Source organism: Haliotis rufescens, unplaced genomic scaffold (assembly GCF_023055435.1).
Source record: "Haliotis rufescens isolate VD_foot unplaced genomic scaffold, xgHalRufe1.0.p SCAF_10, whole genome shotgun sequence".
Taxonomy (NCBI): Eukaryota; Metazoa; Mollusca; class Gastropoda; order Lepetellida; family Haliotidae; genus Haliotis; species Haliotis rufescens.
In genome coordinates this window covers 46,104,407-46,132,302 of record NW_025963780.1, presented here as the reverse complement: position 1 = coordinate 46,132,302, position 27,896 = coordinate 46,104,407, and the positions used below count along the sequence as shown (strand labels likewise).

The 27,896-nt window shown below is 41.9% G+C and overlaps 2 protein-coding genes across 6 annotated transcripts in view; one reads left to right on the top strand and one right to left on the bottom strand.

Moving 5' to 3' along the window:
• Positions 1–11,246, bottom strand: part of LOC124128138 — a 111,510-nt gene extending 100,264 nt beyond the window's left edge. The window contains exon 1 of the mRNA XM_048391396.1: positions 11,093–11,246. The gene's annotated coding sequence lies outside the window, so the exon portion shown is untranslated. The remainder of the gene's footprint in view (positions 1–11,092) is intronic.
• On the top strand, positions 1,175–27,048 carry LOC124126211. 5 transcript variants are annotated; one of them, XM_046489588.2, is made up of 10 exons: positions 1,175–1,439; positions 16,460–16,533; positions 16,960–17,155; positions 17,534–17,646; positions 18,449–18,686; positions 20,346–21,664; positions 22,588–22,827; positions 23,035–23,202; positions 24,236–24,508; positions 25,636–27,048. In XM_046489588.2, the coding sequence occupies exons 2-10, from the start codon at positions 16,474–16,476 to the stop codon at positions 25,780–25,782; spliced, it is 2,754 nt and encodes a 917-aa protein (XP_046345544.1). In that variant the 5' UTR covers positions 1,175–1,439; positions 16,460–16,473; the 3' UTR covers positions 25,783–27,048. The 5 variants fall into 5 exon arrangements, with proteins under 5 accessions (XP_046345544.1, XP_046345543.1, XP_046345542.1 ...); XM_046489587.2 differs by lacking the exon at positions 1,175–1,439 and adding an exon at positions 10,851–11,060; XM_046489586.1 differs by lacking the exon at positions 1,175–1,439 and adding an exon at positions 13,922–14,253.
• Positions 27,049–27,896: the final 848 nt, after the last annotated feature.

Genomic DNA, 27,896 nt, shown 5'->3' with positions numbered 1-27,896 from the left:
CTAGATAAAGGAATATAAGTAAGCAAACATATTTCTCTATCATATACATTAGCAAGGATTAACATAAGTTAGGTAGATTGCTTATCCTACAAAAATTAAATCACACATTTACTAACATATATAAAACAGAATAAGTGGCTTACAGAAGATAAATAACTTTAATACGTGATCAATATTATTAACATATTCCTTACCTGAATCAGAGACCATATAACAGTCTATGTATTATGGTCTCTGTCTGAATATGTCACGTCTTCAGCTCCCTGCAATCGAGGTTGTGAAACATTTCTGCTGTAGGAATATTACATCCGCTGGGATATCCCTTGTCACACTGCCTGGCATGGTAGGCAAACGCATATTCCATACACCACATAGATATACTTCCTAATATACACTGTCGAAATCCCCGCGGCTCCCAATATGGCCTTCATGAACTGTAATCGGCCAACCTCGTCTCTTTCCGTAACTGCTGCAGAAATGACCGCTCGTCATTCGTGACCAACTCGTGTTATTCCGGGACAAGCAAGGGGTGCAGGCTAAAACGGCACCTCAGCAAAACGTCACCGATTTCTCTGGCGAAAACGGCACCGCATTTGGCGAAAACGGCACCTCTATTTTTAATAACGATAACAACGATTTTTGTAGTAATATATATGGTTTATTTACATGGTATTTGATGTATTGAGTACATCTGAAGCCGTAATGTGAATTTCCGATAGGTTTGGTACTCTCATTTCTTCAGCATCTTCTGACTGGAAACTGACATGAAAGTTACCGATAGAAAGTCCGGTTCCACATACCTGATGGGTCCACTGGTCATAGTTATCACAGGATACAGCATGTTGATTTTTTTTCTGACATTCTTCTCGCAAGGCCATTGTGAATAATTGTGACCTGACAGCACCATGTTAGGTCTCTTAAATCAGTTTCAGCTTAAATTGAGTAAAGGTACTTAAAACTTCAAAGCGTATAGTGAATCTCACAATTATTTGCCTTTGCAAGTTACAATGTAAGTTTAATATCATTATTTGACCAAGGTAAAAAAAAAAATAAGGTGCCGTTTTCGCTCGAGTCGAGGTGCCGTTTTCGCTTGAGTCGAGGTGCCGTTTTCGCCAATCGGTGCCGTTTTTGCCCGGTGACGTTTTGCTGAGGTGCCGTTTTCGCTATAACCCCAAGCAAGTCTACCCATAAATCCCTGTATGGCCGAGGGCGCCATTTTGGAACACAAATGTAAACAAACACTTAAACCTCGTGTAATCGATGTACACCGTGATGCTTGATTGCGATATGCTTACCTCGTGTATCAATACATTGTTCTCAATCACCTCTAACACGGAAATCCCGGTCGAAATCCACCTGAGCCATCCACAACGAGGACGTCAAGTATTTCGAAAACTCTATGGCAGCCGAAGGAAGGAAGATCAGCTTGCAGATGCCAGGTACGTAGCAGGGCTTCGGGACATAATGTTCCATGATTTCTATACAGAGATCTTATGGAATGGATTGATATAGATACTTTCCTGATCTCCATGTAACTACTGTAAACGTCAAGGGCCTTTTAGTTTTTAGTTTTTTTCGGAAACCCTTTGTTATTATTATGATCAAGTGTTTGTTGTGACATGGTATTTCTAGTTGGGCTTGCATAAGAGCTACAGGTGCAGGACGTTTAAGGGTCGTGTCCTTATTCTCAACATAACGCTGGGATTTGATGATGAGGGTTAGTTACCAAGGGTATAAATCTGGCAAAGTGCATGTCAAACAAAATGTGTCATTCAATTCCAATCATGTGTTGCCACCTGAACCGCCTGAAAGTGAGATATGGATCACAATGAATAATGACAGCTTATCAATCTTTAACAAATTCACACTGAAACATTGAAAGGATAAAGACAAGTTAGTTGTTTTCTGTTTCAGCATGTTCAGGGTTTGTGGGGAGGTTCACAGACATCCTCAGGGAGGATACCAAGTATTGAGTGCGTATTTATGTCTCCCCCAGAATGGAGGGAGACATATTGTTTTCGGCACGGTTCCCGTCGGCGTCGGCGTTCCCACCGTTTCCGGACCATAACTCAGAAACCTTTTAATATTTTTTCGCGAAACTTTGTATACACATTAACCCAGCACTGAAGTGGTGCCTTTTGCTATTTAGAGATTTTTGACATTTTTATTTTTTCTCGTTTCCATGGAGATAACATGAACATAGACTCTTAATGGGGGTAAGCTTGGTTTCCGGACCATAACTCGGAAACCGTTTAATATTTTTTCGCGAAACTTGGTATACACCCTTAACCCAGCACTGAAATGGTGCCTTTTGCTATTTAGAGATCTTTGACATTTTTATTTTTTCTCGTTTCCATGGAGATAAGTTGAACATAGGCTCTGAATGGGGGTAAGCTTGGTTTCCGGACCATAACTCGGAAACCGTTTAATATTTTTTCGCGAAACTTTGTATACACATTAACCCAGCACTGAAGTGGTGCCTTTTGCTATTTAGAGATTTTTGACATTTTTATTTTTTCTCGTTTCCATGGAGATAAGTTGAACATAGGCTCTGAATGGGGGTAAGCTTTGTTTCCTGACCATAACTCAGAAACCATTTAATATTTTTTCGCGAAACTTTGTATACACATTAACCCAGCACTGAAGTGGCGCCTTTTGCTATTTAGAGATTTTTGACATTTTTATTTTTTCTCGTTTCCATGGAGATAACTTGAACATAAGACTCTGAATGGGGGTAAGCTTGGTTTCCGGACCATAACTCGGAAACCGTTTAATATTTTTTCGCGAAACTTTGTATACACATTAACCCAGCACTGAAGTGGTGCCTTTTGCTATTTAGAGATTTTTGACATTTTTATTTTTCTCGTTTCCATGGAGATAAGTTGAACATAGGCTCTGAATGGGGGTAAGCTTTGTTTCCTGACCATAACTCAGAAACCGTTTAATATTTTTTCGAGAAACTTTGTATACACATTAACCCAGCACTGAAGTGGTGCCTTTTGCTATTTAGAGATTTTTGACATTTTTATTTTTTCTCATTTCCATGGAGATAACTTGAACATAGACTCTGAATGGGGGTAAGCTTGGTTTCCTGACCATAACGCAGAAACTGTTTAATATTTTTTCGCGAAACTTTGTATACACATTAACTCAGCACTGAAATGGTGCCTTTTGCTATTTAGAGATTTTTGACATTTTTATTTTTTCTCATTTCCATGGAGATAAGTTGAACATAGGCTCTGAATGGGGGTAAGCTTTGTTTCCGGACCATAACTCAGAAACTGTTTAATATTTTTTCGCGAAACTTTGTATACACATTAACCCAGCACTGAAGTGGTGCCCATTAGTTGTTTGAAATTTCTAGGAGTTATATTTAGTAATGGAGGGTGGGTGGTATTCATCATGGTATATTTCAATGCAATGTGAAACATCACACTCACAATAGTCCAGCTCTGTGATAGCAGCCTGTAAATAATTGAACATGGACCAGGCAATCTAGTGATTGTTATTATCAGCAAAGATCCATGCCCTCAGAGTATGATGACAACCTAGTCTGACCACCCAATTCATTAGTTGATTAGTGTTTGCAGCGGTAGGAACTAACACTTTCAGTCCACTAGTCCTAAAATGATAGCATATAGCAAAACCTTTAAAATGACTAGTGCCAATTTCTAACCCTTGTGTTTAGATGTTGTGTTTGTGTGTGTATGTATGAGTGTATTTAGGTTGGTTTGTTGTTTAACGCCGCACTCAGCAATATTCCAGCTATATGACGGCGGTCTGTATATAATCGAGTCTGGACCAGACAACCCAGTGATTGATATCATGAGCATCGCGCCACGGAATTGAGATCAATGATCTCAATTAACCAAGTCAGCGAGCCTGACCACCCGATCCCGTTAGTCGCCTTTTACGACAAGCATAATGGCCTTTTACGGCAAGCATGGGTTGCTGAAGACCTATTCTACCCCGGAATTTTCACAGGTCGAGTGTATTTAACTTAAATCATGAATCTTATGCTTGTTTCTCCGTGCTTTTACAATGTAACCCAAATTTTCTCGGGAATAATAAAGTATTCTCTTATTTATATCATTTCTGAACAAAGTGTCATATCAAGGTTAGATCTCTGTCAAAACAGTGCCATGGAAAAGCCAAACAAATAGCCTAGAAATAAAAGTAAATACTGCATTGCATTAATCTGCATTTCAAGAAAATTTGACAATAATTCATGGAATGATATTCACCTCGAACAAGTTATTTCCTATGTAATGTATGTGTTGAATGACCCTGACTTTGTTGTCAAAATATTGTTTTGACATTTGTTAAATATGGGGATAAATGTCATCTCTGAATGTTTGACATTAATTATTATGATTAGGGTAGTTCTAAGTCGGAATCACAACCGGGGTCTTTTCATTTGAATCAAATGTACAACATGTACAGTTTGGACATTTTTCTGTGATGTGAATGCTACTTATGTTTGTAGAATGGATGAATAAAAGAGACAGTCATCTGTGCATCATCAATGCAAAGAAAGACCATAGAAGAGCAACAGTGAGTGGTAAATATTTTGAAATTATTCTGTTTGGTTCATATGGTTATTTTGCAAATATGTCTTCAGTTTGTTCCTTATCGCTGTGGGCACGGATGTCCTATTATCTAAGGCACTACAATTTTCTGTGCAGAGTTGCATCTCTTGGGCTTAGCAGAAACCTATAGACATGGGTTCAAATCCTGGTTCTCCCCGATTATGTTGCTAGGTTTGTCAGCATTATACACATGCTCGTGGGATTCCTCAAAGACCTGCATCACTTAGGGCTTTCTTCCCACATCAAGCTAACATGCGGTGATATATCTGGAATACTGTTCAAAGCAGTGTTAAAGCCAACTCATTTATTTAACACTGCATCCAGCAATAGTTTGGCTATATGACAAGGATTGTAAATATATATTTTTCCATGTTGATGAGTTGAAACAATCACTAAATGACATCTCTTAAAAAGATTCCCAGCATTCCAAGCCTAATTAATAGATAAGGTAGTGATTGAGTAGGCTCATTGATCGCATGTAATCATACCACAGTAATGTGGGATATTGTCCATAATAGTTATCATTGGTTTGTCTGGACCGAGTTCATAACATTAGTCACTGGTTTGTCTGGTTGAGATTTGAGATGTGATTATCTTAAATGTTTAGCATATAACAAGACTCACATATGACAACTTAAGTGATTTTGCTGCCTTCTATCTGTAAGTACATGTGGCAACAATTCTTTTTGATTGCTAAAATCTTTTTACATAATGCTGCAGAAACTGAAGTCCTGCTTGAGATCCCTGGATGAGTACTCCAAGTTGACAGTCTGGAAGGACGAGACAAGGGAGTCCTAAACAGAGGCTGCACCCCTTCAGATATCAGAGGTGATTTGCAGACAGCGATGACGAGGGTCCTGTTATTTCAATGGAGGCCGACCGAGAAGTTGTATGCCAAATGGTACTGGGACACACAAAGGCTGGTCTGGCTAATGTGAGAAGACCAACCAATGCCAAGCTGGAGTGGAATTCTTCCAGGACATTCAGGAAATTCTTGTCTTGAGCCATATGGTAAACACTTGAAAGGAATGATAAATGGGACTTATTGTCTTTAAATGTGGACCCAAACACCAAAGGGAAAGTTCACAATTCTACTAACACAATGCAGCGATAGAGTCTAACTGGTATCCCCTCATCCTGGTTCCTGTTCATCCATGGCAATATAGAAAGAAAAGGAGGATTGAGGGAAAGTAAGTTCTCTGAACTGGTGAACATAATCCGTAGGTACTGTCAAGCGAACAGTTATCACACTCTGTTATGAGTATTGAAGAATAGGATGAAATTGCATACTGCATCAGGAACCATCATGTGAACACTGTTCAATGTGCGATATACTATAGGCATATGAATAAAAGAAATTGATAATTTGATTGTTGCTTATGTTTCATTTGCCAGCTGTGTAAATGGGGATGTTTCATGATTTTGCCTCAGTTTAATAGCCACACTTATCTTATGAAACCATGCATTGCTTGGGCATCTCAAGATAAATAACACGTTTCCTTTGCTCTGAAAACGTCTGATGACACATTGATCTGTTATGTCAAAGGTCAAAGTCACAACCAGACAAAAAGGTTTGTTTGTGGTCTAACTCTTCCTCTGGACAGGGGTCGAAGTTGGAAGAAGGTCGTATGTGATCTATATATACTACATTTTCCCCTAAATTGCCTTTTCTGCAGAAGTCTTAGTAACTCTTATACATATACTGGTTACATTACTTCCATATTTTGGTCAATGATATGTTGAATTCTACCAAAGGACTGCATATTTGGTTTATGTGCTGGATAGCTCTTTGAAATGTTTTTGAAATATTTATCACTGATATTGAAGGTCAAATTCACACTCAAAAGTGATAACTCTTGAAGGGTTGAAGTGTAAGATCAAGGCAATAGTGAAGGGGTCATTCATAAAGTATTTCTGCAATTATAAGTAAAATGCCTATTTCTGGAGATATTTGTGAAGTATTAAGCACATAGTTGTTATATTATTTGAATACACATATATGTGCAGTGGTTACAACTCCAGTGTCAAATTAACTCTCAATCCCTTTTAATAAAAGAATTCACAGTAACTGAGGAAGAGCTTACTATAGTACCATAAAACTAGGGTGAGGCAAATTTCAATGAAGTTAGTATTTTGGATATAACAAGTACATGTACCGTTACAAATAGTCTTATTATCATCTCACTAGGACCAAAGGCCCAAGTGAGCACATTGTCAATGACTTTTTCTTTTTCTCAGTACAATCTGGAAGTCTGGACATGAAATTTAAGGATATCATTATACGAGAACTGATGTTTGTTCATTAAATACCATTAACATCTGAAAAGGACAATATATGAAATTGAACAATTGTCTTCTCCAAAAATGTTTTAGGAGATATTTACCATTAAAGTAACCCAGAATATTACAACAGCTACCTGTAATGCACAGGCTAACATTTTTTACCAGAAGCAAGTCATGAAGAAAATTTGCAACCGGATACCTTCCCGGAAACTTTCCAGATGCCTTCAGCAACCTTCAAATTGCTTGGTATTTTCAAGTTAATTTTTTTATGTGTTTCACACTTAAGTGAACAAAATGCACCCCCAAATTTTGACTTTTTTTTTTGGAAGGTTTCCGGAAGGTATCCGGGCCAGATCCAAAATGGGTAGGTATCCGGAAGACGGAAACCTACACTTTTTTTGCTGTGGGGTAGAGCGTCTAGGAGCTGGTACTGGTCTAGGAGCTACCTGGGGAACTGAGTTGTCACATGCTCTAATCGGTTCTAGATCCTGGTCTTGAACTGCAGGAGTGACATCCTCTGGTACAGAAGCTGTGTCTGAGGTTGCAGATTCTGATGACTGATCCTCAGCCTGATCCACATCAGACTCTTGATCCTATTCCTGAACAGAATCTGCAGGCTCTTCCACATCCTGATCACTTGAAGTAGAAGCTCGGTCTTCATCTACTCTAACCTCAGTTGGCCTATCAACTTCTCTAGAAGTTGACACTGACGGCTGTGATGGAGTGGAAACAACTATGAAGTCAATATCCTCATCTTCATCAGAATCTGGGTCTTGTCCTTGGATTCTCCTTGATCTTCTAGGAACTACCGTTTGTCTAGGAACACTAGTTCTGGGAGCAGGCTTAGGGGGTGTGACGTCTTGATGTGGAAGAGAACTCACAGGAAGTAACAAATTTCTATGCAGGGTCCTGGTGCGTCCTTGTCCATTTTCCTTCCTGACAGTGTAGACAGGTACATCAGGGTTAGGCTGATGGATCACAACATAAATGTCACCTTCCCATTTGTCCTGGATCTTATGACGTCCTTCAAAAGCCACAACTCGTACTAACACCCTATCGCCAACATCCAGAACTGCAGCTCTCACACGTTTGTCGTAGAAATCCTTCTGCTGACTACGAGATTGATCTGCCTTTTGGGATGCTAACTTGTAGGCCTGGTCCAACCTTTCCTTCAAGGATTTTGTATACTGTAAGGTTGTTCTTGGCTTGCTTGGCTGTATGTCAAGACCAAAAGCAACATCGACTGGAAGCCTTGGGTGTCGGCCAAACATAAGATAAAAAGGTGAGTACCCAGTAGACTCATGCCTTGTGCTGTTGTAGGCGTGCACTAATGGCCCAACACATGTCTTCCAGTCTTTCTTTGCTTCAGGATCTAAAGTACCGAGCATGTTACACAAAGTCCTATTAAATCGTTCGCACATCCCATTACCCATAGGGTGGTATTGGGTAGTGGACGATTTCTCAATGTGCAAAAGGTGGCACAACTCAGTCATGAGGTTTCCAACAAAGTTGGCACCCTTGTCGGAATGTATTCTCTGTGGAAGACCATAATGTACAACAAATGGTTGAAGAACAGTTCAGCTGTTGTTCTTGCTGAGGTATTCCGACATGAATAGGCCTGCACATACCTGGTAAAGTGGTCGGTGACCACTAACACATACTGGTGACCTCCTTTGGATGCCTCGATAGTCAAAAAGTCCATGCATATCAGTTCTAGGGGCTGTGTGGTCACGATGTTAACTAGTGGTGCTTTGTCAGTGGTTGCCTTCCTCTTTAAGCATCTGTCACAGGACTCTAGGTGTTTCTGAACATCCTGTGCCATGCCTGGCCAATAGAATCTCTCTCTTAAAAGAGATAAAGTGCGGTCTCTGCCAGGATGTCCCGAGTCATCATGCAAACTACGCAGTGCAGCAAGTCTACATCTTAAAGGCAAAACTAGCTGTTCCTGAGTACCATCTGCTATCACAGTAACTTTGAGGAGAACACCCTCAATAAGCTTGTAATGATTGTAGTTCTTGAGCAGACCAGTCATAACAGGATTATCTCTGTACATCTTGTGGTCCAATCTCTGTCCTGATTCAAGAGAATCAATAATGTCTAACAAGTCTGGGTCTCTATGCTGAGTCTTACTCCACTCCTTGGCATTGGTTCGACATTGTTCCTCAACAACAGAAACATCATCCTGGGACATGCTATCAACAGACAAACAGATGGTCTCGACCAAGCTGGACACCTGTACTTTCCCACAGATGGCGTGAACAACTTCACTGCTGACTTCTTCACAAACTGGCAATCTTGACAAGGAATCTGCATCCGCATTAGACTTTCCAGGTCTGTACTTGATGGTGAAGTTGTACATGGATAAAGCAGCCAACCACCTGTGTCCTGCGGCATCTAACTTTGCAGTAGTTAACACGTACGTAAGTGGGTTGTTGTCTGTAAAGACTAAAAACTCGTGTCCATATAAGTAGTCATGGAACTTTTCGGTCACACTCCACTTGAGGCACAAAAATTTCAATTTGTGAGCTGAATAGTTCCGTTCTGAGCGTGTGAGTCCTCTACTGGCGTAGGCTATAACTCTAGATACCCCATCTTGCTCCTGATATATAACAGCTCCTAATCCCTGAGCACTGGCATCTGTGTGGAGCTCGAAGGGCTTAGAAAAGTCTGGATATCCTAGAACTGGAGGACTTGACAGACAGGACTTCAACTTGTCAAAAGAATCCTGCTGTGCTTCTTCCCACTGCCAGTCAATTGGAGGTACATGCTTCCGTGACTTGCGCTTCCTCTGTGGTGTGGAGGGCATCAAGGCCGACAAAGGACGTGCAATCCTTGAAAAGTTCTGTACAAATTTCCTGTAATACCCTGCGAAACCCAGGAAACGACGAACATCCTCAGGGTTCTTGGGAACAGGCCAGTTCTTGATCTTGTCGATCTTGTCTGGGTCTGCTTCAACTCCCTCAGCTGACACTATATATCCCACATACCTGACCTTCCGTTTGAAAAACTTGCATTTCTTAGTAGCAAGTTTGAGGCCACACTCCTGGAGACGCTGGAAGACTAGTCTGAGGCGTTCTACATGCTCCTCATAGGTCTTGGAGAATATAATTAAGTCATCCAGGTAGATGAGACAAATACGGAGATGCAGACCTTCCAAACAGAATTAACACCTACTACACAAACACATCACATTGTTTTATGAACGCCCAGTATGAACAATGAACACATTATTTTACTGAACACCCAGTATGAAAAATGAACACATCACATTCTTTTACTAAACGCCGAGTGTATGCAGCGAACAAAATGTTTTGGTTTATTGTATGATATTATTTTGTTTTGAAGAAATAAATTAATTGCAGTGTCATGCAAGAGTGCTGTTCTACATGGAGTGGCAGCCATGTGGCTTCTGGCGTCTAGTCAGTACTTGCACGAATATTTACAAATTCTATCAAAGCAGTTAATGAAAACTTTACTTTTATTGTTTTCCTTTGTTAGGTGGCAGTAATACACTCACTATTAACTATTGTCCATGTTAAATATGCTGAATATTACAGTCACTATAAACTGCTAATATATGATGAACATCCACAAGTCGTATTTCATTTCAATGTGAGTGAACCCGTTTGGTCGAAAACAACCTCCCACAACCTCCCTCCATCATGCAGGCGAACACCTAGCATGCACCTGACCGTCATGTAGACCTAACCAATGCGAATCTGGGAATGGAAAAAATGACTGTAGGTTTCCGGCTCAAGGGACAAAACTCTGCAAAACCACTGGCCACCTGTGAATCCCTCACTCCACCCCACCTCCCTTCCCTCGACGCACCACCCCCCAACCCCCGACCCCCCTTCCCTCGACGCCCCCCTCCACCCCCACCCCCGACGTGGCGGCACTTACTGGAATACAACAGTAATATAGTACTGAGGATGCGCATCTATGTTATGTTGGAAGGTAAATAGTACTTGATATCATATCAGCAGATTAACAAGCAACACGGAGGAAGTATGTGATACATGGATAAATGTCAGTTTGCGACGGTGGGAAAGCGTTGTGACGGTCGTACTCCATGCAGCCGAGTAGCAGTCGCAGCAGTTTGTAAGCAAGGCGCACATCAGCTGGAGCTAGAAACAAGCAGCTACCCCTACACCGCGTGTCTACTGCATGGAGACAGACCACACTTACGTACGTAACGATCTGGATGTAGATATACTTACAATGGTATTCAGTTCCATACTCGCGAGGGTGCGGTGGTGTTATTAGCCACACATTTTCTGTTACATCGCGTCAGGCATAAAAAGGGGAATCCCCTTTGGGACGCTACACACAAAGCAGGCCATTTTCTAGAGGACAGTTGAAGGTTGAGATGTCTATTTTCGTACCTGACTCACACCCCGTTTTGATTAAGTACAAAGTGTTTTGGGGAGGGGGAACCGTTGAAAAAACTATCTATACTAGGTCAGGTGGGGTGGGGTGGGGTGAGGTGAGGTGAGCCGGGGTGGGGTGTTGTGGGGTGGGGTGGGCTGGTTTTGGGTGGGTTGGATGGGGTAGGGTTTAGTGGGGTGGGGTGGGATGGGGTGGGAGGGGGTCAGGTGAGGTGATGTGATGTGGGATTGGGTGGGGTGGAGTGGGGTGGGGTGGGGTGATGTGAGGTGAGGTGTGGTGAGGTGAGGTGAGGTGAGGTAGAAATAGGGTTTAACAACTTGTGTAAGACTATTGCACTCACATAGCCATGCACGCGTGCACTGCTCACTTGTCACTGGAATGTCACATGAGTCCCAAAGGAGGACAATTCAAACGAAATAGCTTGGGCAGATGGCGACCTCTTAAACACTTAAAACAACAAAAACAGCATGTGTGTATGTGTGGCTGTACGTGTGTGTGCGTGTGCGTATGTGCGTGTGTGTATGTGTTTGTATGTGAGTGTGCGCGTGTGCGTGTATGTGTGTGTGTGTATATGTGAGTGTGTGTGTATATGTGAGTGTGTATGTGTATGTATGTGAGTGTGCGTGTGTGCGTGTATGTGTGTGTATATGTGAGTGTGTGTGTGTGTGTGTATATGTGAGTGTATGTGTGTATATATGTCGTGTGTGTTTACTGTCTTTGGGTGTTATGAGGCTGGATCTAACCATCAATATTCGCTCTCGCCGACGTATCAGAGTTCGACATTATGATGTTTCACAGTATAACCTTTTTATAATTATTGTCTGATATGTTAATTAAGTACTCAACTCATAACCATTATGTGTAAACTTCACTACATTATTTATTGGATTAAAAACACTTTGCACAAGTGACGTGTTAAATAATGCTACATAAAGGCCGGTATTTTAACTGAGGGAGAAATGTGCCGAATCATCAGTACCATCAACTTCTGACTTGACTCTACAAACTGAAGATATGTTAATCCCTCTTTTGTACTGAATTCCAAAGCTCAATAAAAATCCACAAAAAGAGAGAGATATTGCTGGGTCCAGCAAATGTACCACTCAATCCATGTCTCAAAGATTATCATAATCCTAAGTAAAACCTACAATGAACTCTACTTTAAGCAAATAATTCTGATGATTATGGAAACCGTTTTGTCTAAAATCCAAACAACAGTACGCCTAATGACAACTTGATGGGAGCAACAGAATTATCCTCAATCATTCTTTAGTTGTTGTGTGCCACATCGACCTCCTCCACCATGACCCAATGTAACTCCATTCTATAATGATGCATACACCGACCCATTCGCCATCATAGTTTTTGACATCATCACCTTAAGAGGTCCCATCTCTTGCTGGGCACAGAATGTTTCTTGCTCTGGAGACAGTTTGATTGGATGGCTAAGGGGGTCCACCAGATAATTGAGGAATGTTTTACCCGTGGTGTCATTGCTTAATTAAGATCACGTTATGGCTGGATGTGTGGGTGAGTGAGTGATTATGGTTTTACGCCGCTTTAAGCAATATTCCAGCAATATCACGGCGGGGGACACCAGAAATGGGCTTCACACATTGTACCCATGTCGGGAATCGAACCCGGGTCTTCGGCGTGACGAGCGAACGCTTTAACCACTAGTCTACCCGACCGCCCCTATGGCTGGATGAGCATGCATGAACATATGTGAGAGTTGTATGAGTCTAAAATCGAGAGGCACCCGGACATTTCCCCTGTATATATTTGTACACCCAGCTGTTTATTTCCACCTGTCCTTGCAAGGCTTTTGTGTTTGTGCTAATTGGATATGGATTCGCCCACATTACACAGATGTGGAATATAATTATAATTGTGGGAACAGTCGTGTTCTGTTCCTGCCGAGGTAGTTGGTATATCCAACTAACTGTGAATTGTGTTTCGGGCAAAAAGCCTTCGATTTGAGGCGGGAACGTTAGTGAGAGAGAGTGTTGGGTTGTTATGATGACGGCGGCTTCCTGGTTGTCCTGGCTGCTGTCTTGGCTTGGGGTGGTATATTTATTTTGTGTGTACCGACTACACAATTTTACAATGTACATTGTGCTTTTAGTTACAAAACTTGTTTGACCGTTAAGCAGCCTTTACTCCAAGAGGAGCAGATGAAGCCACACCTGCTATTTTATTGCAAGTACATAATGCACACTATGCACACGTACACGTCACACGGGTGTTGACTATATGCTTATTCATAAGCTTGGCAATAAGTGGATAGAAAAAAGACTGGTCAGCTCGGAGTCAGTATACTGTGTCTGATTGAGTACATCCTAATGTGTACGCACACACATCCACGCACAAACACACACACACACACACACACACACACACACACACACACACACACACACACACACACACACACACACACACACACACACACACACACACAACACATACACACACATACACAAACACATAAACACACGCGCATACCCACGTACACACATATACACACAATTACACACATACATACACATATACATACACAACCACACACATACACAACCACACACACACACATATACATACACACACACATACACACATTATCTGGTCCAGATTCGGATTATTTTTCAGACCGCCGCCATATAGCTGGAGTATTGCTGAGTGAGGCGTTAAACAACAAACGATAAACAAAATCCTTTAAGCGTATATCCGTGATTGTGTAATCCACCCACTGTTGCAATACTGCAAAGAGGCAACAGATCTTGTGTATCAACACAGTGCAACAGTAGCAGAATGCCCGTCCACAAGGGGCAGCAACACAACCACACTGACATATGGGTTATAAATAACTGACAGAAACTTTAAATAGCCCACCCGTGTCGTCACGAAGCACTACGCATGCGTCCCTTCTTGTTACTGCGCAAACGATGACAGAACAAGGCGGCCTTTGATCCGGAGTCAGCTGAGTCTGAAGGTATGTCCTACTAACGTGTGTTAACATCACTTGGCTGAGTGTGAAGGTATGTCCTACTAACGTGTGTTAACATCACTTGGCTGAGTCTGAAGGTATGTCCATACTAACGTGTGTTAACATCACTTGGCTGAGTCTGAAGGTATGTCCTACTAACGTGTGTTAACATCACTTGGCTGAGTCTGAAGGTATGTTCTACTAACGTGTGTTAACATCACTTAGCTGAGTCTGAAGGTATGTCCTACTAACGTGTGTTGACATCACTTGGCTGAGTCTGAAGGTATGTCCTACTAACGTGTGTTAACATCACTTGGCTGAGTCTGAAGGTATGTCCTACTAACGTGAGTTAACATCACTTGGCTGAGTCTGAAGGTATGTCCTACTAACGTGAGTTAACATCACTTGGCTGAGTCTGAAGGTATGTCCATACTAACGTGTGTTAACATCACTTGGCTGAGTCTGAAGGTATGTCCTACTAACGTGAGTTAACATCACTTGGCTGAGTCTGAAGGTATGTCCTACTAACGTGTGTTAACATCACTTGGCTGAGTCTGAAGGTATGTCCTACTAACGTGAGTTAACATCACTTGGCTGAGTCTGAAGGTATGTCCATACTAACGTGTGTTAACATCACTTGGCTGAGTCTGAAGGTATGTCAATACTAACGTGTGTTAACATCACTTGGCTGAGTCTGAAGGTATGTCAATACTAACGTGTGTTAACATCACTTAGCTGAGTCTGAAGGTATGTCAGTACTAACGTGTGTTAACATCACTTAGCTGAGTCTGAAGGTATGTCAATACTAACGTGTGTTAACATCACTTAGCTGAGTCTGAAGGTATGTCAATACTAACGTGTGTTAACATCACTTGGCTGAGTCTGAAGGTATGTTCTACTAACGTGTGATAACATCACTTGGCTGAGTCTGAAGGTATGTCCAGACTAACGTGTGTTAACATCACTTGGCTGAGTCTGAAGGTATGTCCAGACTAACGTGTGTTAACACACTTGGCTGAGTGTGTCTCTTATCCTCAGTGATGTGTGACGTAACATAGCGAATATTACATTTTGATTTTAAATAACGGTTCATGGGCAAGGTGTTGCAGACAAGTTGTTTATCATAGACATCTGATTCCTAGTTTTTAATATTTCATACCCTGTATATAGCATTGGTACATTCTCGCACCTAGCACACACGTAGTTCAGACCTTGTTTCAATTATCTTTATTCAAGACACCGTTGAGAGCGTATCCATGAATGCGAGTTGATATTTATGTAGTTTTCAAAGAAGAACATGACTGAATCTCGGTAATATATTACCATAGACAGCGTGCATGTATAATGTCATCAAACTACATCCTTTATCGTGACACGGCGAGCACTGTTAAATAACTTCCTCTTTCCTTGTGATGACCAAGATAGGGAACACCGCACCCGCTTTGTGTCGAGATTACTGTCGACGCGGGTACGGTCTTGAATAGGGTTGTTCACTTCAATGGCAGCGCATCGGAATTCATGTTACAAACTAGGACACCCGTATAAAGAACTATACACAACAACAAAAACAGACAGTTTTACACATTACTTTGGGGATTCTTAAAGATTAGGTTCGTAAATAAAGACTATATGGCGTCAAGCATCAGCGATCGGTTTGCTGTCATTATTCAACGTTTTATCGATTATAACACCATGACAACTTCATTGATCTACTTGACTGATAATTCTCACAGCTACTGTGCGAGAACGTTCGTCAAATGCTATCTTTCTTGGAGATCGACGTTTGTAACCAATCAATTGCAAGTAATTAAACTACATTGTAACTACTTCAAAACACATTTGTTTACATAAGGTTCCAGTCGTGAAGGAAATGACTAAAAGCAGTTATTTGATCCCCTTTTATTAAACTTCAAAGTAATATCCAGATTCCCTGATTGTAGTAGCTCTGCATCGTGCGAACAATTCAGCCACTTGTGCGACCTCGGAGCCCCAGTCTTTACGGAAAGGACATACATCCCTCCCTCCCCCCCCCCCCCCCCCCACACACACACACACACACACACCCTCACCCCCGCCTGCTGCTTCCGGAAGCACCTTGTACATGTACACAATGCATACTTCAACTCGGGGATACCGAAAGGGCATGCTCGTTTGTATCTGAAAACATGGGAAATGTAGACCATGTAGGTGCAGGTGCATCTCTGTGTTGCAGGTATGTAAGGCGGCATGATGCTGAGGCTGGGCCTGGGGATTGCACTTCTGGTACTCCTGCCCCTTGTCACACAGGTGAGTCAAGAACATTGAAACAAATGATGTACACAATGACGTCATTTGACATTAAACAGAACATGAGGTGACGGTATCTGGAAGGGAGATTAGCTTCTATTAGGCAGCTAGGGAGACTCTATAGCAGATATTTGCATGTTCAGTCTAATCGGCTGTGACTGACATGCTTGCCATCTGCTGTGGAGTTCATACATGGAGTTGAGTCTTAACCTCAAAATCCGGACACGGTGATGACAACAATATCATAGAACATTGGTTTCTGTCCACAATGCCTGGGTACCTTCAGCTGCCATGAGCCGGTTGTCGCCGGTACATTGATCGGGGCTGTGTGTGGAGGGGAAGTTGATAGTGTGAAGTCTCTACAGTCAAGTTGAGAGTGTCGCCGGTGAGACGTATCATTCATGCCTATGAGATTCTTTATTGCAGGGTGGACAGAGGTCTTTGAAGATATGTCCCCCGGGAAAAGAGTTGAGGAAGAATGGTCAACAAGACTGGAGATGCAAACGATGCCAAGATGGCTACTTCTCCAAAGGTTCTCCAGCACTCTGCAAACCCTGCCGGACATGCAAACACGGTTATAAAAAGAAATGCACACGAAAGAAGAATGCAGTTTGCAAAAAATGTATTTATGGCATTTTCATACTCTTCTATTTTTAATTTCTACGGGGAGGTTACTTAAGCTAATGAACATTTTCATGAACATGTATTTTGAAAGGACAACTGCATGTATTACACATCAAATGTCAAATGTAAGTTTTTGTCCATTGTTTGGTGAAGTAGATGAGTATGTAATTATGTCCAAGAGATCCTTCTATTGACAGATATATCACTGAAACATTGTCGTAGCCTGAACAATATGTGCGGGTTTGTGTGGGTGAAGTGATATTGTTTTGATAACAGAAATAAATGCACATGATTTGATAATTAATTATCGTTTTTTTATTAAATAGTCACTTAATAGTTTGGTTGTTGAAAGTAAAGTGTCCATGCTCCATTTCAGTGTCGCTTAAAGAATGCATGCAAAACTGGCTCAAACACCAGCATGTTATAAAGGAATGTCGTAGCCAGATGGAAGTGTTCATGCGACTCCTAGAAATGAAGTGCAAGGGAAAGGTACACGCCAAATCACTACTGGACTACTTGGCACAAGATTTGTTTCTATTTTTGTGTGGCTGCTTTGACAGGGGCGTGCGGGTAGCCGAGTGGTGAAAGCGTTTGCTCGTCACGCCGAAGACCCTGGTTCGATTCCCTACATTGGTACAATGTGTGTGTGTCCCAGTCGTAATATTGCTGGAATATTGCTAAAACAGCGTCAAACCACCCTCACTCACTCACTCACTCACTCACTCACTCACTCACTCACCCCATTTCCTGGAGATTACTTGTATGAAAACACCTTAGTACCACAGTTTCTCACCAGCAACAGTGTTGCTATACTGTCCACATTGATCGTGGTACAAGCTCTCACCTGCTGTATTCATCCACACCCATAACGTGGGCCACGAGGCGGTGATATGGCTGAAATATTGCTAAAAAACATGCTCACTTAGACATTGACCAATTGCAATCCATATACTGTCTGTGACTGACAGACCGCCCCGTTGTCTGCCCGGAGACCAGGAGGTCACACCCAAAGACGTTAAAAGATGGAACTTGTTGTTACTGAATGGGGTATCCATGTTAACACTGCGGCATTGTATCTCAGTGGGCTAGCATTAAAAACCGGCATTCTTCTGGACTATTGCAAGCAGACAGACAGACACCCCCATTAAACCCCATTTCACCAGTTTGAGCTGACGTTAGCTGAAAGTATTCGGTGGTGGTACCTTCTGTCACATACACAACGTTTCTAAGACACAGGTGCATACCAGCATACAAGACCTGTATATATATTTTGTGTATTTCTCCTTTCCAGAAAATGAAAAAGAAACACTGTATGCGCAAGGTGATGAAGAAATTCTTCAAGCATGAATACCATACACCAAGGAGCACAACAGGTATATCAACAACAACAGCAGCAACAACAGCAACGACAACAACAACGACAGGGATAACACATACAGCCTACATGCCCTACTCTACAATGCTGTCTTTAGCCCATGACGAAGCTAACTATGAAGCAGATGCACCAGGAACACCGTCGCCAGAACATGGTAATACTATTCAGCAGTTGCGATAGAAATATTTTAATTACAGTGTGAGTGTCACATCTTAGGCGGGCAGTTAATATAGAATATGAAAATGTTGATTCTATTGGCGTAGTTTCTACAGATAAAGTGACAACTTCAATGCAGTCTTGCTTCTTATTGCAACATACACACCCGGAAACGGTCGAGCACCGCTTACTCTACATTTCAATATATCAATGTTTAAAAATCAAATTGTAGTTTACAAAGCGATTTATTTACATTGGGGTATAGAAGGCCAAATTGATCTTCTTATGGCCTGTTTTGTAAGTGTACCACTGAAATAGTTAACTCCCGGTTATACTGCTTCCGCTTTGCATCCTAGGAAATGACTTTGATTGGAGGATCACTTGATATGACTTTGATGGGAGGATCACATGATATGACTTTGATGGGAGGATCACATGATATGACTTTGATGGGGGGATCACATGATATGACTTTGATGGGAGGATCACATGATATGACTTTGATGGGGGGGATCACATGATATGACTTTGATGAGAGGATCACATGATATGACTTTGATTGGAGGATCACATGTTATGACTTTGATGAGAGGATCACATGATATGACTTTGATGGGAGGATCACATGATATGACTTTGATGGGGATCACATGATATGACTTTGATGGGAGGATCACAAGATATGACTTTGATAGGAGGATCACATGATATGACTTTGATGGGAGGATCACAAGATATGACTTTGATGGGGGATCACATGATATGACTTTGATGGGAGGATCACAAGATATGACTTTGTTGGGAGGATCACATGATATGACTTTGATAGGAGGATCACAAGATATGACTTTGCTGGGAGGATCACATGATATGACTTTGATGGGAGGATCACATGATATGACTTTGATGGGAGGATCACATGATATGACTTTGATGGGAGGATCACAAGATATGACTTTGATGGGAGGATCACATGATATGACTTTGATGGGATGATCACATGATATAAATTTGATGGGAGGATCACATGATGTAAATTTGATCTAAGGGTCACAAGGTACTTTTGATTGGAAAATTCCATACAGTCTTATACCTCGGGTACATGGTCTATCTGAGAAGTTTATGAAAATGTGATTATGCAGATACTTCCTAAATACACATTGAAGTTCGAGATATATGACAGTTAAAAAGCGGTGGTTAATTCTTTTAGTGTGGATTTCTGGGGTAAGATGCATGCTGCATATATGTTTCTGATCAATGAATGAATTATGTCATTTTTGCGTATAACACATTTGGCAAGCAGTTAGTAAAGTGCATGGATCGGTCGGCTGATTATGTGCTGTTTGTGCAAGAAAAGAAAAACTCTTGCAAAACAGTATTCGGCATATCTTGTACCACTGTACAATATATTTACATTGAATGTTAACTGAACCCCTCTGAACAATATTTCTTGAACGTGTTTGTGAGTGAGTGGCGATTGCAACCCGGAGACCAGGACGTGCTTACCTATTTCGCAAACACCTTGTGTCACCACTGATTTTCAGTGATCCATTCATATTATTTTCACCGCTTTTTACCTTTTACGCCCAATGGAATCTGTATTGTTGGATAATCGTTATTCTCTGGCGTTGAAGTATTATATTTGGTTTTCTTTCAGAGGGGATTGACTACACTACTTTGATAGCTAGTATAGCTGGGATAGTGTGTCTTGCCATTATTATTTTGACAATCGTTGTAACACTGGAGAAGAGACGCAAGGTTAAAATGAAGATGTTCAAAGACATTAATGTGGACACAGATCACGAAGGGACACCTGAGACTAATTTTCCTTCTTTGGAGAGATCAGATTGGAATGAAAGTCTTCAAACACACACAGATGATACGTGCAACGAGGGTACAGCTGTAGGCATGAATCCAGTGGATATTCCAGTAGGTGAAGGTTCCCAATCAGCTTCAGTCTCGCGCCACCAAACACGAACAATGACATCCACAAGTCAACATGACAATTTTACTGAAGAACAAAACATGAAGTCTGCTCTCGATTTGCCGCAAATGGTATCCAAAGTCTATGATCCGGAGACGGAATGGCAAAATTGGTCTCGTTCGCTGCCTTTAAGCAAAAACAGACCCTGCCTACAATCAGCTCTTGTGCATCAGGCTTCTTCAGATCGGGTCCTTCTGTGTCAGGTTTCTGGCAGTTTCAATAAAGACAAACTATTAGCAAGACACCTCGATACAGTTTCAGATGTCGACGAAATGCCAGCTGAGGTTATCCCAAAGCTGCAGAATGACACGCCGGTCAGCTTTGTAACACCAGTAGCTATCAGAGATGAATTTACCAGTCACGACACTTTGGTGCAGAGTGACCGAAGCCAAACCTCAGCTGTAACAGAAGATGAGGACTACTCAATTGACAGATACAGCGGTGCAGCTTCTACTCAGAGAACTTCACCAGCTGAAAACTGCCCGCCAAACAACTGCAATAGTAGGAAACATAGCATACCTTCAATCCGACTTGATAATTTTATAAATAACCTAGAATATCAGAAATACAAAACCGTCAGACCGGAAAATCTTTATGGAAATCTATTCTCATCAAGAGGAACACAAACAAAGCGTAATCATGAAAACACAAGAACTATATTCGGATACGAATGGAACAAATCTGCTGAATTTACATCCACGGGAGGAAGCCTGAGTGTTCGAAGGTCGGACATAAGCCTGCATGTTCCACGGGACGCCGTGCCCACAGGGGAAAGTGTGTCTGTACAGGCGTATTTCACTCCCGAGTTCCACAACCTCCAACCATACATGGACGATGACGAGGTGATTGTATCCCCAGTTGGGGAATTTCAAATGTCGCACAAGACGACGTGGGACAGGCACGTCAGGATTCACATACCATACATCCAGAGGAATCCAGAGGAAACGTTCAGGGTTAGATTCTTCCAGGAGAACACTTCAGGCAACATTGAGGTAATTGATGTACCAGAATTTGCACTGTGTTGTTTAAATTTTCCCTACTATATATTAGTGTGAAGTCTTTGATGGGCATATACAGGTTGGGAGAACATGAAAACATGACACCTGATAAAGGAGCAATAAGTAGTCCTGAAACGTCGTACAAAGAATACAAGGAGTTGCTATCCATAAAAAGTGTCATGTTTTCATATACATGCATATTAGTCATTAATCTATTTGTGTGGACCTACAGTAGTATTGCCACATGTAAGCAGAACTGAAGTGTATCAACGTCCATAACTGGTGTAATATGTATCGATGGACTCATCAAATAAATTAATTTATCATATATTTACTGAAAATATAATGTATTTATTTGAAAAAAAACCATCTAAAATTCATATCTCACTCAAATGAAATAATCCATTCAACCTTCAGTCTTCCTCAACGAGGAAGTGCCCGACTCATGAAAATGTCACCTTTGACCTTATCACGATGTGATAAACATGTCAACTGACAATAAACTCGGCATGTCCTGGAAATCGGGAACTCAGTTTCTGTCTTGAGTGTCTCAAGTATAAACAATGACCAACCCACTGCTTACTGACATGTTACTTTCTACATTCTCTTCTGTGAAGTACCAAAAGACGTTAAAAGATTGTACTTTTTGTTACCCTGCCTGACGTTCGGCGTTAAAGAGTTAAAACAACGACTGGTCTGCCCGGAGTCAGTATACTGTGTCTGAGTGGGGTATTCATGCTAAACTGTGACATGATATCTCAGTGAGCTAGCGCTGTAAACTCGACGTTAGTCTGAACTAGTATAAGCAGCCACATAAACGTGCGTGCACGTCGCTTTATATGTGCAATAATCTTGAACGCGACGTCGAACCCCATTTCACCTCACCACTTCTGTGAAATGTTCTCTGTGATTTACAGCTTGGCGATGTCTCCGTGAAGGTGGATGGGGTAAACCAGGACATGTATTACGTCAAGGAGGACAATCATGTCGAGATCTTCACCGTCCATTTCACTGGCTTCTTCTGTTCTGTGTGCGGACACACCTGCCCGCTGGACCTCGTGGCGCTGGTGTTCGGGTGTTACGGTCAACACGACCACGAGGCCTGGGTCACGCTGCTTGTCGGGGATCGCAGGAACAGCATCCCAGAAGTCAGGCAGGTAAATATATGTTCGGGCTTCATATATTGTTTTGCTATTTAGTCACACTTAGGAAATGAATTAAGTTTCACAGTAAGTTATCTTCCCCTATATTTCTATCAATATGTCTTAAATGACTTTATGTGTAGCACATAGTTCTTCTAAAATGTTGTCTTTTCAATATTTCTTAAGAGAGCTGAAATTAGTTGAAATGTTTCTTTATTCCAGAAAATCCTTGATAAAGAAAGGGCCCTCAATGGCTCGGAGCTGGTGGCTGAACGCTCAGTCCGACTGGTAGAGGACTATGACTGCGAGAGTAGGCTGATGTTCCGACTTCATGTCCGGACTCAGGCTCAGCTCTGGAGCAATGCTGACTCGGAGTCAGGGGATCAGCAGGTATTGGGAGCAGCAATCTCAGACTGCGATTTGTGTGTCTGTGCGTGCATGTGTGTGCTTTCGTGTCTCTGTATGTGTGAATGTGTGTGCGCTTATGTGTGTTCAGGCCTGTGTATGTGTCACACTCTAGAATAATCGAAGCGATCCGGTGATTGAAGGGGTCGGGCTCAGTTGTCATCACTGAAGTCATCGAGCATGATCCCCAGGCCCATGTCGTCGCCTGGCACAACCAGCATAGGCTGTCGGGGATCGTCTACCCCGGAACCCCACGAGTCCCCCGTTAGTCGACTCTCACAACCACCAATGTGGGGTGCTAGGATCGACACATTCTATCCCTGGTCCCCACTAGTACAGTTTCTAAGCTCCATGTATGGCAAAGTAGGCCAACGATTTCGGTGACAGTGTGACCTCAGTGACCCGGAACCTGTTACTGCAGACGCTTTGCTTGCTGAAAAGTTCACATAAAACAACGAGACAATTATTTCTTTCACATAATCCATTTATACGGACATTAGTTAATCCGGAAGATTCTCTGCTGAACTCTACCGTCCGGATAAACGGGGTTCCATACAGTTGCCATAGTAACCATAAGTCAGTCTCTTATGGGTAAGTACGGGAATATAAATGTGAAAACTCACTGAAAACAAATGACACATCCAACACCGGTGGAAAAAAGATTAGGCTTCAAAGGGATAATTATAACAATCATATCAGTTTAATTTCACCTTAAGATAACAAATGTGCGTTAACTATTTGAAAACCCCACTGGCAATGAAATCAAGACAAGCGCATTATTACTAAACCCAGACAATCCCTGACTTGGAAGTTGGATATTATTAAAATACACTTCCCACGATCATAATAATGGCTTTTTTGCTTAGTTTATCTATTTGATCACTACTATACAAAGACAAAGAAATGTCCCTGATCAACCTTTGAGTAAATGGAATGGGTATCAATCACTTCAGCGTTAGTTTCTTGTTGTTTCTACTTCGAGGACGTATCCCAGGATTCCTTGCTGTTTCTGTTGCAGGTTAGGCGTCTGCGGGAACTGATAAAGTGCAGTTGCTCCAAAGTCCCGGATGTGCCACAGTCCGAGTTTGAATCCCACCACAAATGTGAGGACAGATTGCAGTGGGTGTACACCTGTGATGACCCGCTCCCCGACACCTTCTCGTGCAAGATCCACGTGGAACACGTGCTGAATGGTGACGTTGTCACGCCCAGACACGACACGTGTAACGAAGGCGTGACTAACATCCTTGTTCCACCTCTGAAACTGCCACGCCCACAACAACATAAACAGGTAAGATAATATTTTATACTCAACACTCTTTAGGGTAACAGTAACATTTACGTTGTATGCCTGGATCCATATATGGTTTTAAAAACGAAGGAAATCACTAGATTCAATAACTGACTTGGTCATGTCAGGCGCCGCAAGTAGCTGTGCACATTTACGTCCCTTAGTATTTCAATGGATCCGATGATGAACGCATGGGATCTGCGTCCCTTTAAGGCTTTGCTCCCGCAGTGAGTTGGTCTGTCTTGATAGAACTGTAGCATTCTTTCGTTGCTTGTACACTTAAAGTTACCTTTACATCTCCAAGTTCTTAGCATCGTTTATTACAGTGTGATAGTTGACGCACAACGAGCTCAGGCGATGATTTTACGACAGCTACATGAAGATCAATCTAACAATAATAGAATCATAACCATCATTTCACATCTTCCCGAGGCAAGGGAGTTAACTGACTATAAATGTACAGTTTCCACCCTTGCCGAACTAGGCTGGAATTTCGGAGTTATATTTTGGCTGATCTAACGAGTATATGCACGATCCAATCAAAATCACGTAACAACATCAACATCCTGTTCGTAAACATCATGGCGACTGCCGTACATATTTCGACCGACTGCAGGATTTGCAATGCATGTGCACCACTGGGCCCACGAATTTCCAACCAAGTTCGGCACAGGTGGAAGTAGCGCATGAATAGTCAGTTTACTTGTTTGCCTCGGGAAGAAGGACCGCTGTTTGTTCCATGTAGTTCATAAAAATTGTAAGAGCACGGTGAATTTATAACAAACACCGTCTAACCGCCATTGTTCACATAGAGCTATTGTGCTACCCGTAGGGCAGGACCTGCTCACCCTTTTCGCGAACACCTGGTGTCACCACCGATTTTCAGTGGTCCAAATATATAGTTTCCACCGCTATTTTGCTCTATACGCCAAATGTGGATGTGTGTCAGCGGATAATCCAGTCTGGCTATTCTCTTGCACTGAAAGTGTTACGTTGCTTCCGGTTTGTGTTCATGTTATAAATGTTTGAATATAACTCAACCTTTGTTCTGATTCCATATGAAACGTTGCATATATGTACACCGAGTTACCGATGCACTGACATATACTCAACTATTGTTATTGCAGATGAAGAGCCAAGATGCGGACCAGCCAATGGGGTTTGGCGAGCTATCCAGTTCAAAGAAGCCACTGTTTTCCCGTAATACAAACACCTCTTTGATGGGACCTCTTCATCAACGAAAGCAGGAGTGTACCTATAGACAGGACACATAGTTTAGTATATCTATGTATACCGCATCCGTACGTTGCTTTGATACTGGCAGTTTTGTTACCATGTGGATTCATAAGAACATAAATACCAACAAACAGGCTGGCAGGTTATATGGAAGCAGGCGACCAGTACACTAGTGTTCACGCACCTGGGTGTAAGTGTCAGCGGGGTGTAAACGTCTTTATCTGTGAGACATGTGCAAGATTTGCAAAGACAAATTCCTCCCTGCAGTTTGTAGCACGAGGATTGTAAGGCCGCCTCACTTACAGCCGCATATGGACCAGGTCGATGTGACGTCAGTCTTGGACGTTTAACTCGTGACTGAAACCAACGCGCAGGACATGGTGCTGACAGACCAAGTACCAGTAGTAGTAGGAGAATCTGGCACCACGACCATTGAACGTTGATCCACCAATGGATGGAACTCTGTTAAACCTCGTGACTTGATGCTCGGTCATGTGACCGTGCTTGTGTTGGCCGATAGGACATGTAGTAGCTGACATGGGCGGTGTCCCAAATACTCACAAACAGCTGTGTGTGCGCGCGTGCGCGCGTGCGTGCGTGCGTGCGTGCGTGTGTGTGTGTGCAAGTGGTGGGGGTGGGGGGATGGGGGTGGAAGGGGTGAGGCTGATGACGTTTGTTTGTTTTTATTTACGGACTTCTGTACGTACGTGGGTACGTAGTCAGGTGTAGTTCTATGTAGTCAGGGGAAACCTGCAATTATCTGGTAATACCGGTAATCTTTTCACTCACGGTTAACCTTGCCACTGACAAACCTTAAGTGTGAATGAATAGCCTCATATCCTTCCAAATTCTCACATGATGAGAAACTGACTCAATCTCGGCAATAAACCTACACGAGTATACGTAAAGTGACATCTGAACATTGAAGTTGGATCTGTGGCTAGCGTGGCCTATCAGCGAGGCAATAGACCGAGCTGGGGGGTGTTGGGTCACAGTGCTGTTAGTCAAAAGCATGCAGTGGCAATTAGTGGAGGTAAAACTGAAAGAAAGCTTACTCTATGTTACAGAGCTGTGGAATTAATGTTAAAAGTATACAATACTAATGTCTAAAACATAACTTATTTTCTAACTAATAATATCAGGGTTCATAATCGGAATCAGTAGAACATACACGTTATTATTTTGATATAGGAGAACTGGCAAAACATGAATGGAGTTCAATGGATTACATGTAATCTTGTATTTCATTTAAGATTTGCACCACAGCATTGCTACTCTCGTAGGTCAATAAACAATGAATAATACTTTGTTCGTTGTTGTACATGTATGTCTATTGTAAAATGCACACCCCTTCTAGGATATTCTGTATTATTTTGGGAAAGATTGAGTATTTTGAGCAGAATATTTTTACATTTCATATATGCAGAGAGTAAGTGTGTGTATTTTCTCGTAAACAGCAATCAGATACACACAATTCTTCTCCACAATCTACCGGTAATTACCCGATTAAACTTTCCCAATAAACATTAAAGAATTTATCGGAACAATTGTAACTGAAACTATTATTTTATCAGTAATATACCATTCCAATATCGTGCTATTGTAGTTACAACCATAAGCGTCGCGCTTTCTTTGGGACAGCTGATCGCAACTGCCGAATAGTTTACGTATGATATATTATAACCTGTCTCACGAAAACTCTTAGACATATAAGTGATATTATACTCTTCAAAAATAAGAAACGCAAAGCCAGATTTGTGAGAGATAGAAAAATACATTTATACGAGGAACCGTACAAGGTATTGAGCCAAAAGGTTGTGGAGAGAACACTTGGTGATTGTAGTCATCTCAGTTATCGGTACATCGGTCCAAGGTGAAAGTCAGCTACCATCAATAACGGGTATACCCCTGATGGAATCTCCTGGTAGCCCACTCGGCCCGCAACGCAATAGCCAACTGCTGCAACGTCAGTTTTGTCGCGTGTAACTGTATAAGTAACCTAGGTCTCCGTTGAAAACAGTATCTTTATTTCCAATCCTCCCATGACTTAACACAACCCGAACTCTGTACTGAAAGCAAATACTTTGGTTGAAGCGGTATTGGTTGAGTGGTTGAGTCTTTACGTCGGTTCTTTACACTCTATACAATGGAC